Here is a 13,052-nt window from a genome sequence, read left to right as displayed (position 1 = left end):
AATAAACCAACAAGGCATGCACTCACTCACCAAGGCCAGTGTTAAATTCAATAGGAGTGAGGAATCCGTTGCTCTCTCGGTCAAGGCTCTCAAAAACTGTTTCCAGTTGTTCAGGGGACAGAGGCAACTCCCCCTGTAGTCTCTAAAAATATGCAGAAACACCCCGCCAAATGTGAATAACTTACGGTAAGTTAAGTCACAATATTGATACTTTAATAATAGGAACAGTACTCACCTGCATGTCCCTCTTGGTGATGAACCCTTTGCTCTCTTTATCACACAACATGAACAACTCCCTGGCTTTGCCCATAGTTTCTGGCTGAGGGGTCCCAGGTGTTGCTTCTCTGGTGGGTGAAGTTATCAAGCTGCGTCCTCTTGTGGGCCCTGGGCGGGGACTCGCCATCGGGCCCCTCGGCCTGGTGCACATGGGAGAAGCCTCGCCACTGCCCTGCCCCACCAGTACTTCTCCATCCTCCAGCCACGTAGACATCGCTGTAGAATGAGGAGGGAAAGATATTGCTGTTCTAAGTGCTTTTTTTGCTGGTGCCCAGACCTACAACCCGCCCTGCCCCCCACCCAAGAATCACTCTGTGCCTGCACGATACAATGACAATTGTAATGTGATGTGATGTATGCTCCCCCCCCCCCCCCAACCTGTGTCAACACCCCAACTCTGCTTCCATCCCCCGCCCCCCCTATCCCCCCCACCTCTTCTTTGTTTTCCTTTCTTTGGTGATGCAAGAAAGATGTAATATCAAATATAGCGCCGTCCATGGCAGCTGTGGTAACTGCATTCTGTAACTGTACTACCGAAACAAATTCCTAACATGTCTTCTCATGTATGGCAAATAAAGGCTTCTGATTCTTCTGATTCTGATTTAATACACTAAGTGTGTACTTTCTATTTGCATTTTCCCAGTCAATGCAAATTCCCCATGTGTACTGGGGTCCCTATCACCGTCAACGCCAACGTCTGGGTAAGGTGTACTGTAGACAACCGCGTACCTCCTCCGATACACATGCAGACACCAGGCGCTTCTCTTCTTTTCACTGAGCAGAGAGGAGTTTCACCGTAAGAGTGTAACACCACGACCAAGTGTTACTGTTGCGCAGCCTAACACACACACACATACTAACTGTATATATGATGATTTCGGGTGTGACAGTACAGTACAGTACAGTACAGTACAGTACAGTACAGTACAGTACAGTACAGTACAGTACAGTACAGTACAGTACAGTACAGTACAGTACAGTGACCCCTGGGGACCCCCACACAGTAACTGTCATTTCTCAACCGTTTCGGACGCAGGGCAGCTCGCCGGAATCGGCCCGGCCCCCTGGGTGAGTTCCTGTGGGTCTGGATGTTCCGGGGACCCCCACATGGTAACTCTCTCATTTCTCTACCGTTTCGGACGCGGGCGGCTCGTCGGAACCGGGCTGGCACCTTGGGCGCGTTCCTGTGGGTCTGGAACTTCCGGGGACCCCCACACAGAGTTACACCACTCACTTCACACAGGTGTGATTTTTTGTAGTGCCCTGCCAAGCACCACTGCCAATTAATAGAACACAGGACTCTGCAGTGGTGGATCAGTGTGTGTGCCTTTTCACATTAGTTATCCTATTCATTTTGGTGTTATTTAATAATATTTTTAGCTACATATTGCACATGGAGCAAATTGCTGAAATTCATGCAAGGTCTCTGGTTAATTTTGAGTTATTCATTGATAGGGATGGCACCACAGAACCTGATCAGTAATGTTTCTCTCATCAAACGATGGTTTGATGCTTTTATTTTCCCTGAATTACAACCAGTCAAAAGTCACTTCATGTCTACTGTGTTAAATGTGTGTTTGAAAGTTTGGGAAGTTAATCCTCCAGGTCCTCCCTTGTCAAACAGAAGCTCAGTGCTACTGAGCTGTGACTGTACTTGCTGACAGCAGCTGTAGATAATCTACAGCTGCTGTCAACAAGTGTTGGCCACGCCAAGACCACCTAAAACCAGCTTAGCCTATTTGAAGTAGCCAAAGGAGATTTTATTTGTCCAACTTGAAATAATTAATTAAAACAAGGTAGCCTACTTTAGCCCATTAGTCAAACAACAATATTCCCACTAAGATGTATTCTTCCCAGGTCAATCATTCCTGAACATATAATTATCGTATAGATGGGCTTGGATGTTAAAGCCTTTGTTTTGGGAATTTCTCAAGAACATTTTTTCCGGTTAGGTTAGAGATGGATTAATGTTTACTTTACATATTGCCCCATCACCAGCAGTGTCCTTGAGCCAGCACCAGGATGTTGGATGGCAAATAGCAGGATGGTGTCATGTGAGGAGATTTACAGTGTGCTGACTGAGAGGGTGGGTGGGGTGCAGGTGGATGGAGAGGCCATGCAAATGAAACATTTGCAATTGTTTGCATTGCACAACTACTATAATTACAATCACTTTTTGCTTTAGGAATGATGGCCAATAGGCTGCTGAATCTCCAAGTTCCATAACACAGTGATTTGACATAAATGCAGGTACCATTGCGGAAACACAATCAATATTTTTTATTTTATTATAGGCAATTATATACAACACTACTAGCATGCAACCTTTCCTGTCTACTCTCTCTCGTTACACTTTCACTTCTCCACTGCAAAAGCAGAGTAGCAATAAATATCTGATTATATCCGACATTGATGGGCTCTCCAAACATGTAGTAATTCAAAAGCTATGCAAAAACTCTAGATAAGGGGCTGATATAAACTGTATGAGTCTTCGAGATTTTCTATGTCAAACCAAACATGAGATAGCTAACAGCCACACCAAAGGTCAAATAAAGTTACACACCTACCACATTGCAAGATTGTTGTGTATAATGTATTGAAAGGTGGGGTTGCACACAGGCAGAGGTGTCATTGAATGTTAGCTATAGTTAGTTATAAATTAGTTATAGTAATGGTCTATCAAACATGACTCATGAGAAGGTCATTATGACTTTATAAGACACTGTTCAATGTATTAACCCATCAGGCTGAAAGTATGACTATGTTTGAGCGTTTTGGAACAAATACTAGGCTTTAAAGTCGTGTTCATTATCTGTCATTAATTAGCCAACAACTTCGACTTTGCAATAATGGGTGCTACACATTTGCAAGAGGCAAACAAACCAACCATGAATCAATTACTAGTGACACAAGTGTTAAATTAATCAAAAAATATTGTAGATACTGCGGATTTCGCTAGTTACAATTAAATGAATGCAGCACTCTACCAGTCTACCAAGAATGTATTGGAGAAAACAAGCCTCGACCATTTCATATACAAAACGAAACAATTGTATTGTTCACGACCAATGTGGACATCTCGTCTTACTCTTGTCATTTGATTCTGTTTAAATAATTCGCATTGCTAGTAGGCTACTGCCAATTCGTCAAACGTGTACAGTAATTCACAACACATAATAGTCACATACTCACCGACTACGTCGCATGCATGGGACACAGGTGTCTGGTCGAAACAACTCCACTACACTACCTTTGATCACTTGAACTCAACAGAGTTCAGATGCAGACTCTCTCTCTCCACAAGGTGTCAGTGTGGAGCATGGCTACAGTGAAAAAGCCATGCCTCCAGCCCAGGAGGCATGGCTTTTTGTGACTTACCGTAAGGTGGAGTGTAGTCAGACAATATAAATTATCGTTATTTCTTTATTTCACGACTTGTTATTTTCTAAAGGATGTCAAAATAACATATCATTAAACGAAAAGCATTGCAATTGTAAACATGACGAAATATAGGCCTACTAGTACTCATGATGAGATAGGTTAATTCAATATACTGCTATTAGGAGTTATACGGTAACAAATAACGTTACCATGGAATTCACGGAAATGCTAAGTTGGCGCTGGAAACGGCTCTTCTCCTATAAGCTCTTCTCTTCCAAGTCAACCATGATCTGTATCCAACACAGAGACAAGTAGTAGTGGGTTAAATAAAGCAACGTTGTTGACTGACTTGTGCATTCGGGTAAGGAAGGTACATTGGGATCCGCACGTAATTCAGACGGAGCATTAGTCCCCCATACATTTCATAATGATCGTGAATGGTAAGAATTGAGGCTTTATTTGTTGATGTTTTGGAGAGGCATGCATGCCCAGCTCAACCTCAACCACAAAGTAAGTTGCGCGCCTATCTCTGGTCCATAGCTCTAATGCCGTTGCCATGCCGTTGGCAACGGCATTAGAGCTATGGACCAGAGCTAGTTGCGCGCCATGTTATTGTGTGTTGTTGTGATTTGTCTGTTTTAATTATGCCGATTGTGAGTTGGCTAGACCTCACTCTCGCAGCAACTAACCTAAATCATGGTCTTGTCTGTTTTGGTTAAATTAATAATGCTAACCCTATCTGGCTAGCTCTGTCTCTGGTCCATTATTCCATAGATGGACCAGAGCTACGTCTGTGTAGGCTACTTAATTGTTCGATAGGGAATTCAGTGGAAGAAAGTTGGAAGCTCTGTTCTCAAAGATGAAATGACTATTTACATTCCCTTTAACTTGTCAACAGGAAACAAGCTAAACAGTACAGAGATGTGAAGATAGATAGGAGCAGATAAGATGCTCCAGACCAGTAACTACTCGCTGGTGTTGTTGATCCAACTGGCCCTGCTGACCTACGACCTGTTTGTCAACTCCTTCAGTGAACTCCTGAGAGGAGCGTCTGTCATTCAGCTTGTGCTTTTCATGTAAGTTTATTAACTTAATTTGTGATTATTGAAGCCTGATATGTGATTTATTTCCTTCCTTCTTTTTATTTCTATTCTATTAAACTAGTAAATATCTTCTGATGTGTATTATTACTGAAAAGTGAAAATGTAACTGAATAGCCCAATTCATTAAATTAATTATGTATTAATCTGCAGTCTGCATTGTTTCTGAAAGTAATTTCAAATATTTTTTCAAGTGACTATAAGTAATAGAACCATTAGGTCAATCATAGACGATCTCAATCGATGGTGTAATATACCTGTCTCCCTCTCCGGAAGAGTCTCTATTATTAAAATGAACATATTACCTCGAGTAAACTTCTGTAGTTCCATGATTCCTATTGCCCCACCTGTTGCTCATTGGGAAAATTTACATAGAGCAATCTCAAAATTTATATGGCGAGGCAAGCGAGCTCGGGTTAAACTTACTACCTTACAAAATGAGCGGCAATCTGGCGGTCTAGCTGTACCAAATTTTAAATTATATTTTCAAGCGTTATCACTTCGTCCTCTGTTGAGTTGGTTTAATTTAAATTCTGAGGCCCCCTGGCTTAATATTGAAAAACATATTGTGGCACCGATTCGTTTACAGGACATTGTCTTCACAGATATTTCACCAAAGCAGTGTAGATTGCGTTATGGTCCAATAATAGCGCATGCCATATCCTTATGGCGCAAATATGAAAAGTTACTTAAATGGGATACTAAGTGGCATGAACATACTCCCTTATTCCATAACCCTTTATTGCTTAGCGGAGGCCGTTGTTTTGTAGCTCAATCATGGTCCAATTGTGGCATTCATGTACTTGCCGATGTTATGGATGATAATGGTTTAAGATCATTCTCTGATCTGAAAGAGTCGTATAACTTACCAGGTACCTCCTTTTTTATATATTTGCAGCTCCGTTCGGCTATGCGAGCCTATGGAGTTCCATGGACCAAACCAGCTACTCACCCTTTAATTACTCTCTCTAAAAAAACTGCAGGTCTGTCCAAAGGTCAAGTTTCTATAATTTATAAAGATCTATCACAAAGAGGTACTTCGTTAATACCCGTTATCCAATCTTGGAGCACAGACTTGGGATTAGAACATCATCAATCTATCAATTGGACCAGAGTGTGGGGAAATATTATTATGGCATCACGAAACCCAAATCATCAGCAGATTCATTTCAATTTTGTCCATAAAACATATCTAACCCCCCAGAAAGCTTATAGAATGAGACGTGCTATTTCACCAAACTGTACACTCTGTTCTTTAAATACTACTGGTACCTTTATACATATGATGTGGGAATGCCCCACAGTCAAAAGTTTCTGGGAACAGATAACTCATTATCTATCTAAAGTATTACAAAAACATATTCCCTGTTGTCCTAAATTATTGCTCCTTAATGATGATTCTTTAACCTTAAGTATTGTTCAGAGACGATTCTGGCTGGCAGGAAGTACCGCTGCAAAAAAAATGTTGGCACTGCGATGGCAAGCTCCACATTCTCTGCCCTTTAATCACTGGAAACAGTTATTAACTGATGTTGTAACAATGGAGCTTTCTACAGCTAGATTGAATGGTGCAAACTATCAAACAATAGATAGCTGGAACCACATTCTCTATCAAGTTAGGACCTCTACTGTATAACTAGCATGACATATATAACTAACTATATCTGTATAATCCCCTTTTTTTTTTTCTTTTGGTCTTTGTTGACATTCTTGCTCGTATCTTTTTCTTTTCAGGCCTATGACGGGGTGGGTTGGGAGGGATTAATTTATTGTTCTTTATTTACTTTAATTTGTTTTGATATATGTTTATGTTGCATTTAATTGTTATCATTACTATAATTTTTCTTTTATTTGTTTTATTTTTTTGTCAACGGTGGTTGGTGCAGGGGTTTGGGGATAGGATTTAAAAAAATGAGGCAAGGGGCAAGCCACTGATAATAATTTGAATCACTTTCTTTGTATGCCTGTACATGTGCCTGTTTCATCCAAAAAATGAAATAAAAATATATCCAAAAAAAAAAAAAGTGACTATAAGTAATAGTGGGTGTAATCACATTTCAATCCCTGTAGTTTTCATCTGGTCTGAGAAGTGCAGCGTGCTCCATTCTACTGTACTAATGTTATTAGTACATTTGCAAATATCACATCACGTTCTGCACTGTAAAAAGCCTGTGTACCGTTATTTTAACTGTCATAGTCAGTGTACAAATGTTACAGGTCCATTTGGTTAAATTTGTAAAAAAAAAAAAGCCAATTTCATTCATGTATTCTTCTTCTATATCTCCAGCATCCAGGATGTTGCCATCCTGTTCAACGTGATCATCATACTACTGATGATGTTCAACACCTACGTGTTTCAGGTGGGCCTGGTGTCCCTGCTGCTTGAGCGTTTCAGGGCCTTGATGGCGTTCGCCGCCCTCTACCTGACCCTCAGCATCTGTCTGCACTGCTGGATGATGGTACGTGCGGTCACACCGTCACATGCAAGATGGCACTGATTTGGAATGGATGTTGTTTATATCAAAATTGTACTGAGTGCTACTTTTTTCCCCCTCTAGAACCTAAGATGGGTGGAGTCAAACCGTTTTGTGTGGACAGACGGCCTTCAAGTACTGTTTGTTTTCCAGAGGACAGGTACAAGCATTACATTAAAAACTACGTTTTACGTTTCAGCATAAGTTCAATCTTTATTCTCTGTCATGACCTGCCCATCAACTGACTGTTGCTTGTGTGCACAGGGGCAGTGCTGTATTACTACTTATACAAACGGACAGCAGAGTACCTGGGAGACCCAAGGCTTTATGAGGACTCTCTCTGGTTGCGAGAGGCCTTTGCCAGGGCTCGCCAGTGAAAGAGGGGGAGTCTAACGGAAGCATTGGCATGGTCTGCCAAAACAGGCCATTTGGGACAAGACTACACTGGGTATCAACTAGTCTACAAGCTGCATGAAGAGAAGAGTTTGTATTTGAACTCCTAGAGAGACAAAGAATCACCCTGACACCCTGTGGTGAGGCAATGGATGTCATAATGTTCGATACTGCAGTGCATCTTCTTTTGGGGCAGAGATGACAGTGAAACTCAAGGACTGCAGCCCCTGTGTGACCAAGTGGGGTTAGTAGGCAATCAGATAAGTGGTTTACAGTGTCAAATAATTCACAGGTACAGTAATGATTAGGATCCAGTTAACTCATTTATGTGGCCTTTGTCAGTCAATTTAAGTAGAGGTTCAGGCACAACTTCTCCCACTAACAAGGGGCATACAATATAAAGAGTAATATCTTTCAGCAATACTTGCACCGCTGCATGTAAAACAACCAATCAAAACTTAATATTGACCTTTTGTATTGACCTGTACTTTCCTTGAACTGTACCCATTCTGCAAACTGTTAATACAATTTTCAATCAATGTGGTTAAGGAATATTGCAATTTTGATTGGTTGCAGCAGCAGTTTCCAAATAGTTTTCTATAGTACTGCAAGTATTGCTGAAATGGTTTTCCTTTGCAGACATTTAATTTAACATGACCATGGTCAAATCATGTATGAACTAGGTCTCCACCAGGCCAGGACAGGTTGTGGCCTCCTGGTGGTGCTATAATAGCCCAATGTGAAAAGGGTGCCATTTTTTCTTATAGTCCAGCAGCCGACAGGCTTCTTTTGTTTAAAGTGGGAAATTTGGCCTAAAATATTGTCTATACATTCGTGAATCCACTTGCTGACCGGCTGTTAGCATTGGGCAATTTTTTTTTCCATTCAAGAAAAAATGTCAAAAACTTTCCTTATGCTTTAAGCAGCATGTGACGTGCCAAACTAGGGGGTTTATGATTCTGAATCCATTCCAAGCATTAGTTTTGCACAAAAAAACTCCTTGGGCTAAAAACAGCTATAGATGTCATGACAAATGTGATGAGGTCAGCACATTTTGGGCCAAGGAGTGTATTTTGTGCAAAACTAATGCTTGGAATGGATTCAGAATCATGAAAACCCCCTAGTTTGACATGTTACATGCTACTTAAAGCAAAAGGAAAGTTTGACATTTTTGCCTGCCATATGATAATGGTAGGGTCACAAGAAACCCCTATAAAAACATTGCCCAATACCAACAGCAAGTGGATTCATGAATGTATGTATAGACTATTTTAGGCCAATAAAAGACTATACCAACTTTCCCACCCGTCCACCTCGACTGCCGGACTATTACCCTTGGATGGCAATTCGATGATTTGAGGCGTTTTGTTCCAAAAATGTGTTTTGCAAAAATCCACCTGTTGGTGGCGCTATAATAGGCCAATGTGAAAAGGGTGGGATATATTCCTCAGCCTAGTAGGAAAGTCTGTGAAAGATTTCACGTAAATTGCACGCTGTGTTCATGTGAGCCTTTTTGTTCAAAACGGGCCAATCCTGCAAACTTTGAAAGACAATTATGAAGGGCCAATCCTGCAAACTTTGAAAGCCAATTATGGTGGAATATGAAATATTGGACAGATCTGTCTTGAACACATGACTGTAGAGATACTCTATTGATTTGCAGGAGTTTGACAGAATCTGAAGAAGTAATTTGTGTTTTACAAAAGTCAGCCTCCTGGTGGCACTATAACAGGCCGTTCTGGAACATTTGGGGCAGAGGTTCATCGTTGGCATCCAGGGAGTGTGCAAAATTTGGCATCGACCGGATGCCGGAGATTAGCTGGTAACGGACAGATGGACGGAAGCACACTGAGTGCAAAACATACTCTCTCCCCATGACAATTACTTGCCTAAGGCAAGCATTGCTTCCCATGGAATGTGGTGTATACATTATACTTTTTTAGACAGTCTTCTGACCTTTTTAAATGGCCACTTTGCCTTATGAAATGACTATCTACAGAGATGTTCAATGTTTAAATGGCACATATTACATTATTTTAATGTCAACATAATTTCATATGAACCCGTTTTGCATTTCAGTTGTTTCCAGTGTTAATTGGGTCAGTTTATCAAATAAATCATTGAATTAATTACTTATGTTGGCTCTATAGCAAGCAGTGTTATCCTGGAGACAAGGTAAGGCAGGCTGCTCTATACATAATCCAGAGATTAGGTTGGGATTGAGGTTTTAAGTGCTGCTACTGAATTACTATCCATAAATAGCTCCTTCCAGGCTGTTAATAATAACAACCCTCCATTTTCATTAGACCACACTACCATTTTACAGTATTCAGTTGAAAGCTAGCCTTGTTCCCAGCCTTACTCATCTCACCTGCGAAGAAAAAAGCCTGGTCACGACCTAAGGCGGAGAGTGTTCTGCCGGAAGTGTGCCAGAACATTTCCCCCAGATACGTTATTTTTCGACCAATCAATACTCGTTTCATTCATGGAGAATGTAAACAGATTTGTAAAGCGTCAACAACATTGCCCAACATTCTGCCAAAAATCTGCTACTTCACTAAACCACTCAACCGGTTATGTCGTGCACAGTGTTGGCCAGGGTACGCAAAGTCACTCATCAAAATGACAAACATACACAGCACACACAGTTTTACAAATTCCTCTTTACTATCGAAAAGAAAATCCAGTCCACATTCTCCTAAATTTTCAGTGCAGTCCAATTCAAAATTCAGTCCCATGTCCCATGTCCACTGGAATGTTTGTCTTAGTAGTTTAAACCGTCATCTGAAACTGAAAAAAAGACAAGGGACGTGAGCACAACATTCAAAACTAATAATGACATTACTATGGCTGCTGCTAGAGCTGCTACCATCAATCATCTTCTTGGTGATTATTCTTTTCATTGCTTTTTTATTTTATATAATGTACAGCATGTGGGCCACACTCATTGTATACACCCTTTTGGAATTTCCTTTTGCCATTAGGGCATGCCCAAAATAGGCATAGATTGTTAATCGGTCAATCAATTAGCTATAATTTTATAATTAAATTAATGAGATTGATTAAGTGTTGCAACCCTAAACATTACTGTCAATAGTTTCAGAGATTTTAAATTATGCTCATTATTTATAATTTCATACATACCTTCATACATAAATGCCAACCCAGAGTAACAAAAACAGCACCCCGAAGCCCATGAAGAGTGAAGCTACGAGAGAGATCAGCAGCTCCTTGTACACGTCCCTTGTGTATTTTGTTGACGTCACCTCGTAGCTGAGAAAAATACAGTTAAGGACCAACACGCCTTGTATACGATGGACATTGTGTTGATTCACCACCCTTCATTGTGTCTGTCCAAATACAAAGATTGGAATAGATAGCAATCTGATCTCAAGTATCTTTTCAATCTGCTCCTGTATTCGGGGCAATGATAACTAAATTAAAATATAAAATGATTGACACCAATACTTCAGTTCAGTGCACATCATTCATGTCCTGTTTACATCATATTATACTCAACATACTCTTTGTTAGTTTTCTTGTTTGTTCGTAGTATGCAGAAGGAAAGGAGACATGAATCTGACCGACTTTAGATCTGTTATGATGGTGCTGCAGGCAGTGTCCATGGGAGCCGGCATGTTCCGACAGACACTACACACAAGACCCCCTCCCCTCCCCTCCTCCCCTCCCCTCCCCTGAAACAAACAGGAGGGGAGGGGAGGGAGAAACAGGAGGAGAGGTGGAGGCAAGCCGATCGGATGTTATGCAGTGTGATTCTGTTGACTGGAGTTGTATGTACGCTCACATGGGCACCGCCATTACGGTTACAGAGACTATTCTAGACAATGCTCCCCTCCCGTCCGGTTTTCAGGAAGGGAGGGGAGAGGCTTTTTCTTTTTTTTTATCACGTGACCGGAGTGTTGTGGGATGAATTGGGGCTGCTTGATCTATAGAGGGTATGCGCATGCTTAAAGTGAATGGCACATCGAGTGGCAAAGCAACATGCAAAGTGAGTTTAACATTGTTTAATGTTGTTTAATGCAATCAGATATGACTTTTCTGTTTGGATGTATGGGCTGTCAAGGCCAGAAAGTAGTTTTTTGCCAGTAGGCGTTCCTGCATAACTTCCTGGTTTGATGATGATGTCACGCGCATACCCTCCATTGTCCGGGTTTGTAGAAAGGCGATTGAAAGTAATCAATAAAAACATGCGCTAAACGGAGATCTACGTGTCCCGCATCGGACCGTTGGGATTCGAACCACGTAGAAAAACGGTTCCCGCATTCGGGGTGTTAAAATCAACATGATAGGCCTACCACGAGAAAAGTGCTGCCAGGATTTCTGGAATTTGGCCATAAGATCAGCAACTGTCTAACTAGGGCATGATCTGTAAGAAAGCCAACCTCTGGAAGGATACACAAAGAACCATGCAGTGAAGAACATTCCAATAGCCAACAGGACCACGGTGAGGTGAGGAAACACAGCCGGGTTCACCGGGCTGGTGTATCTGGTCATAGCTTCCAGCTCCTGCAAGCACAACAGAAGGAGGTAACAGGTACACAGTGCACAAGGTCAATGTTACAATTGATCAAACATTTAGCACCGGGGGGGGGGGGGGGGGGGGGGTCATTGTCATTTAATTTTTAGATTTTTCGAAATTGACATGCAAATGAGCAGAATCATTTGCTGGTTTCACAGAACTAACCCTAAATTACCATTACAGGTATGCAACTCAGAGTGTACAAATGGAACCAAATGGACCCACATTTGTACACAGTTAAGAGGACAGGTCCTTGAAAATAAATAAAAAGAACCACTAGACTTTAGTGGTCTCACTAGCTCTGGTCCATAGCTCTAATTCCGTTGCAATGCCGATGGCGGCATTAGAGCTACGGACCAGAGCTAGTGGACTCACTAACAAATTCTCCAATGTGTCATTGTGTCATAATAATTTCTCACATATTCCGAAGAAAACCTGGAGACTGGCATTCAGTAATTGGGTCTTATGATCAAAACATTCCTATGTAAAAACAAGATCTAAGGCCTCAGTGGCTGAGTCCACGGACATATGTCATTTTGTCATTGTTTCCCTATGTACAGTTTATCAATGAGTGTTGTTGAGTGCTAACGCAGCTAGCCTGTGTGTGCATCTCATCCATCTCAACTAAGGAACACCGTTGCACAGAAATAACGTGGACACATGGGTTCAACACAGACAACAAATATACATGTAGGCTATGCCAATACATTATTTTAACGCCGGATAAACGAACACATAATTGAGTTACTGTACCATTTTGTGATGGGGAGATGCTCCAGCTTGTGTGTGTCCAAGAGGAAAAGGCCACGTACTGAATTGATTACGTCTTCCTGGTTTTTTTCATGACGTTTTATGTGACGCCTTGAAAGAGCTGTGGTTACAAGACCC

General features: G+C 41.4%; 3 protein-coding genes across 5 annotated transcripts in view; 1 reads left to right on the top strand and 2 right to left on the bottom strand.

Moving 5' to 3' along the window:
* cracr2b (calcium release activated channel regulator 2B) overlaps positions 1-3,556 on the bottom strand; it is a 7,454-nt gene extending 3,898 nt beyond the window's left edge. The window contains exons 1-3 of the mRNA XM_079501598.1: positions 3,469-3,556; positions 236-492; positions 31-142 (exon numbers count right to left, since the gene is read on the bottom strand). Coding sequence (XP_079357724.1) covers positions 31-142; positions 236-490 — 367 coding nt within the window. The 5' untranslated portion in view covers positions 491-492; positions 3,469-3,556. The remainder of the gene's footprint in view (positions 1-30; positions 143-235; positions 493-3,468) is intronic.
* A 375-nt stretch (positions 3,557-3,931) lies between these two features.
* On the top strand, positions 3,932-10,129 carry tmem138 (transmembrane protein 138). Of its 3 annotated transcripts, XR_013790070.1 has the most exons (6): positions 3,932-4,097; positions 4,556-4,733; positions 7,045-7,216; positions 7,316-7,391; positions 7,496-9,855; positions 9,887-10,129. XR_013790070.1 is itself a non-coding variant. In XM_079501609.1 (5 exons), the coding sequence occupies exons 2-5, from the start codon at positions 4,606-4,608 to the stop codon at positions 7,606-7,608; spliced, it is 489 nt and encodes a 162-aa protein (XP_079357735.1). In that variant the 5' UTR covers positions 3,932-4,097; positions 4,556-4,605; the 3' UTR covers positions 7,609-10,129. The 3 variants fall into 3 exon arrangements, 2 of the variants coding, with proteins under 2 accessions (XP_079357735.1, XP_079357736.1); XM_079501609.1 differs by having other exon boundaries at positions 7,496-10,129; XM_079501610.1 differs by having other exon boundaries at positions 3,932-4,167; positions 7,496-10,129.
* A 138-nt stretch (positions 10,130-10,267) lies between these two features.
* tmem258 (transmembrane protein 258) lies at positions 10,268-13,052 on the bottom strand. The gene is made up of 4 exons (XM_079501612.1): positions 12,918-13,052; positions 12,042-12,151; positions 10,769-10,897; positions 10,268-10,414 (listed from the first exon to the last, which is right to left on the bottom strand). The coding sequence occupies exons 1-3, from the start codon at positions 12,918-12,920 to the stop codon at positions 10,771-10,773; spliced, it is 240 nt and encodes a 79-aa protein (XP_079357738.1). The 5' UTR covers positions 12,921-13,052; the 3' UTR covers positions 10,268-10,414; positions 10,769-10,770.

This window comes from Electrona antarctica (assembly GCF_951216825.1).
Source record: "Electrona antarctica genome assembly, chromosome: 5".
NCBI classification, from domain to species: Eukaryota; Metazoa; Chordata; class Actinopteri; order Myctophiformes; family Myctophidae; genus Electrona; species Electrona antarctica.
Note: the sequence above shows the minus strand (reverse complement) of the source record. Positions and strands in the feature narration are given on the sequence as shown.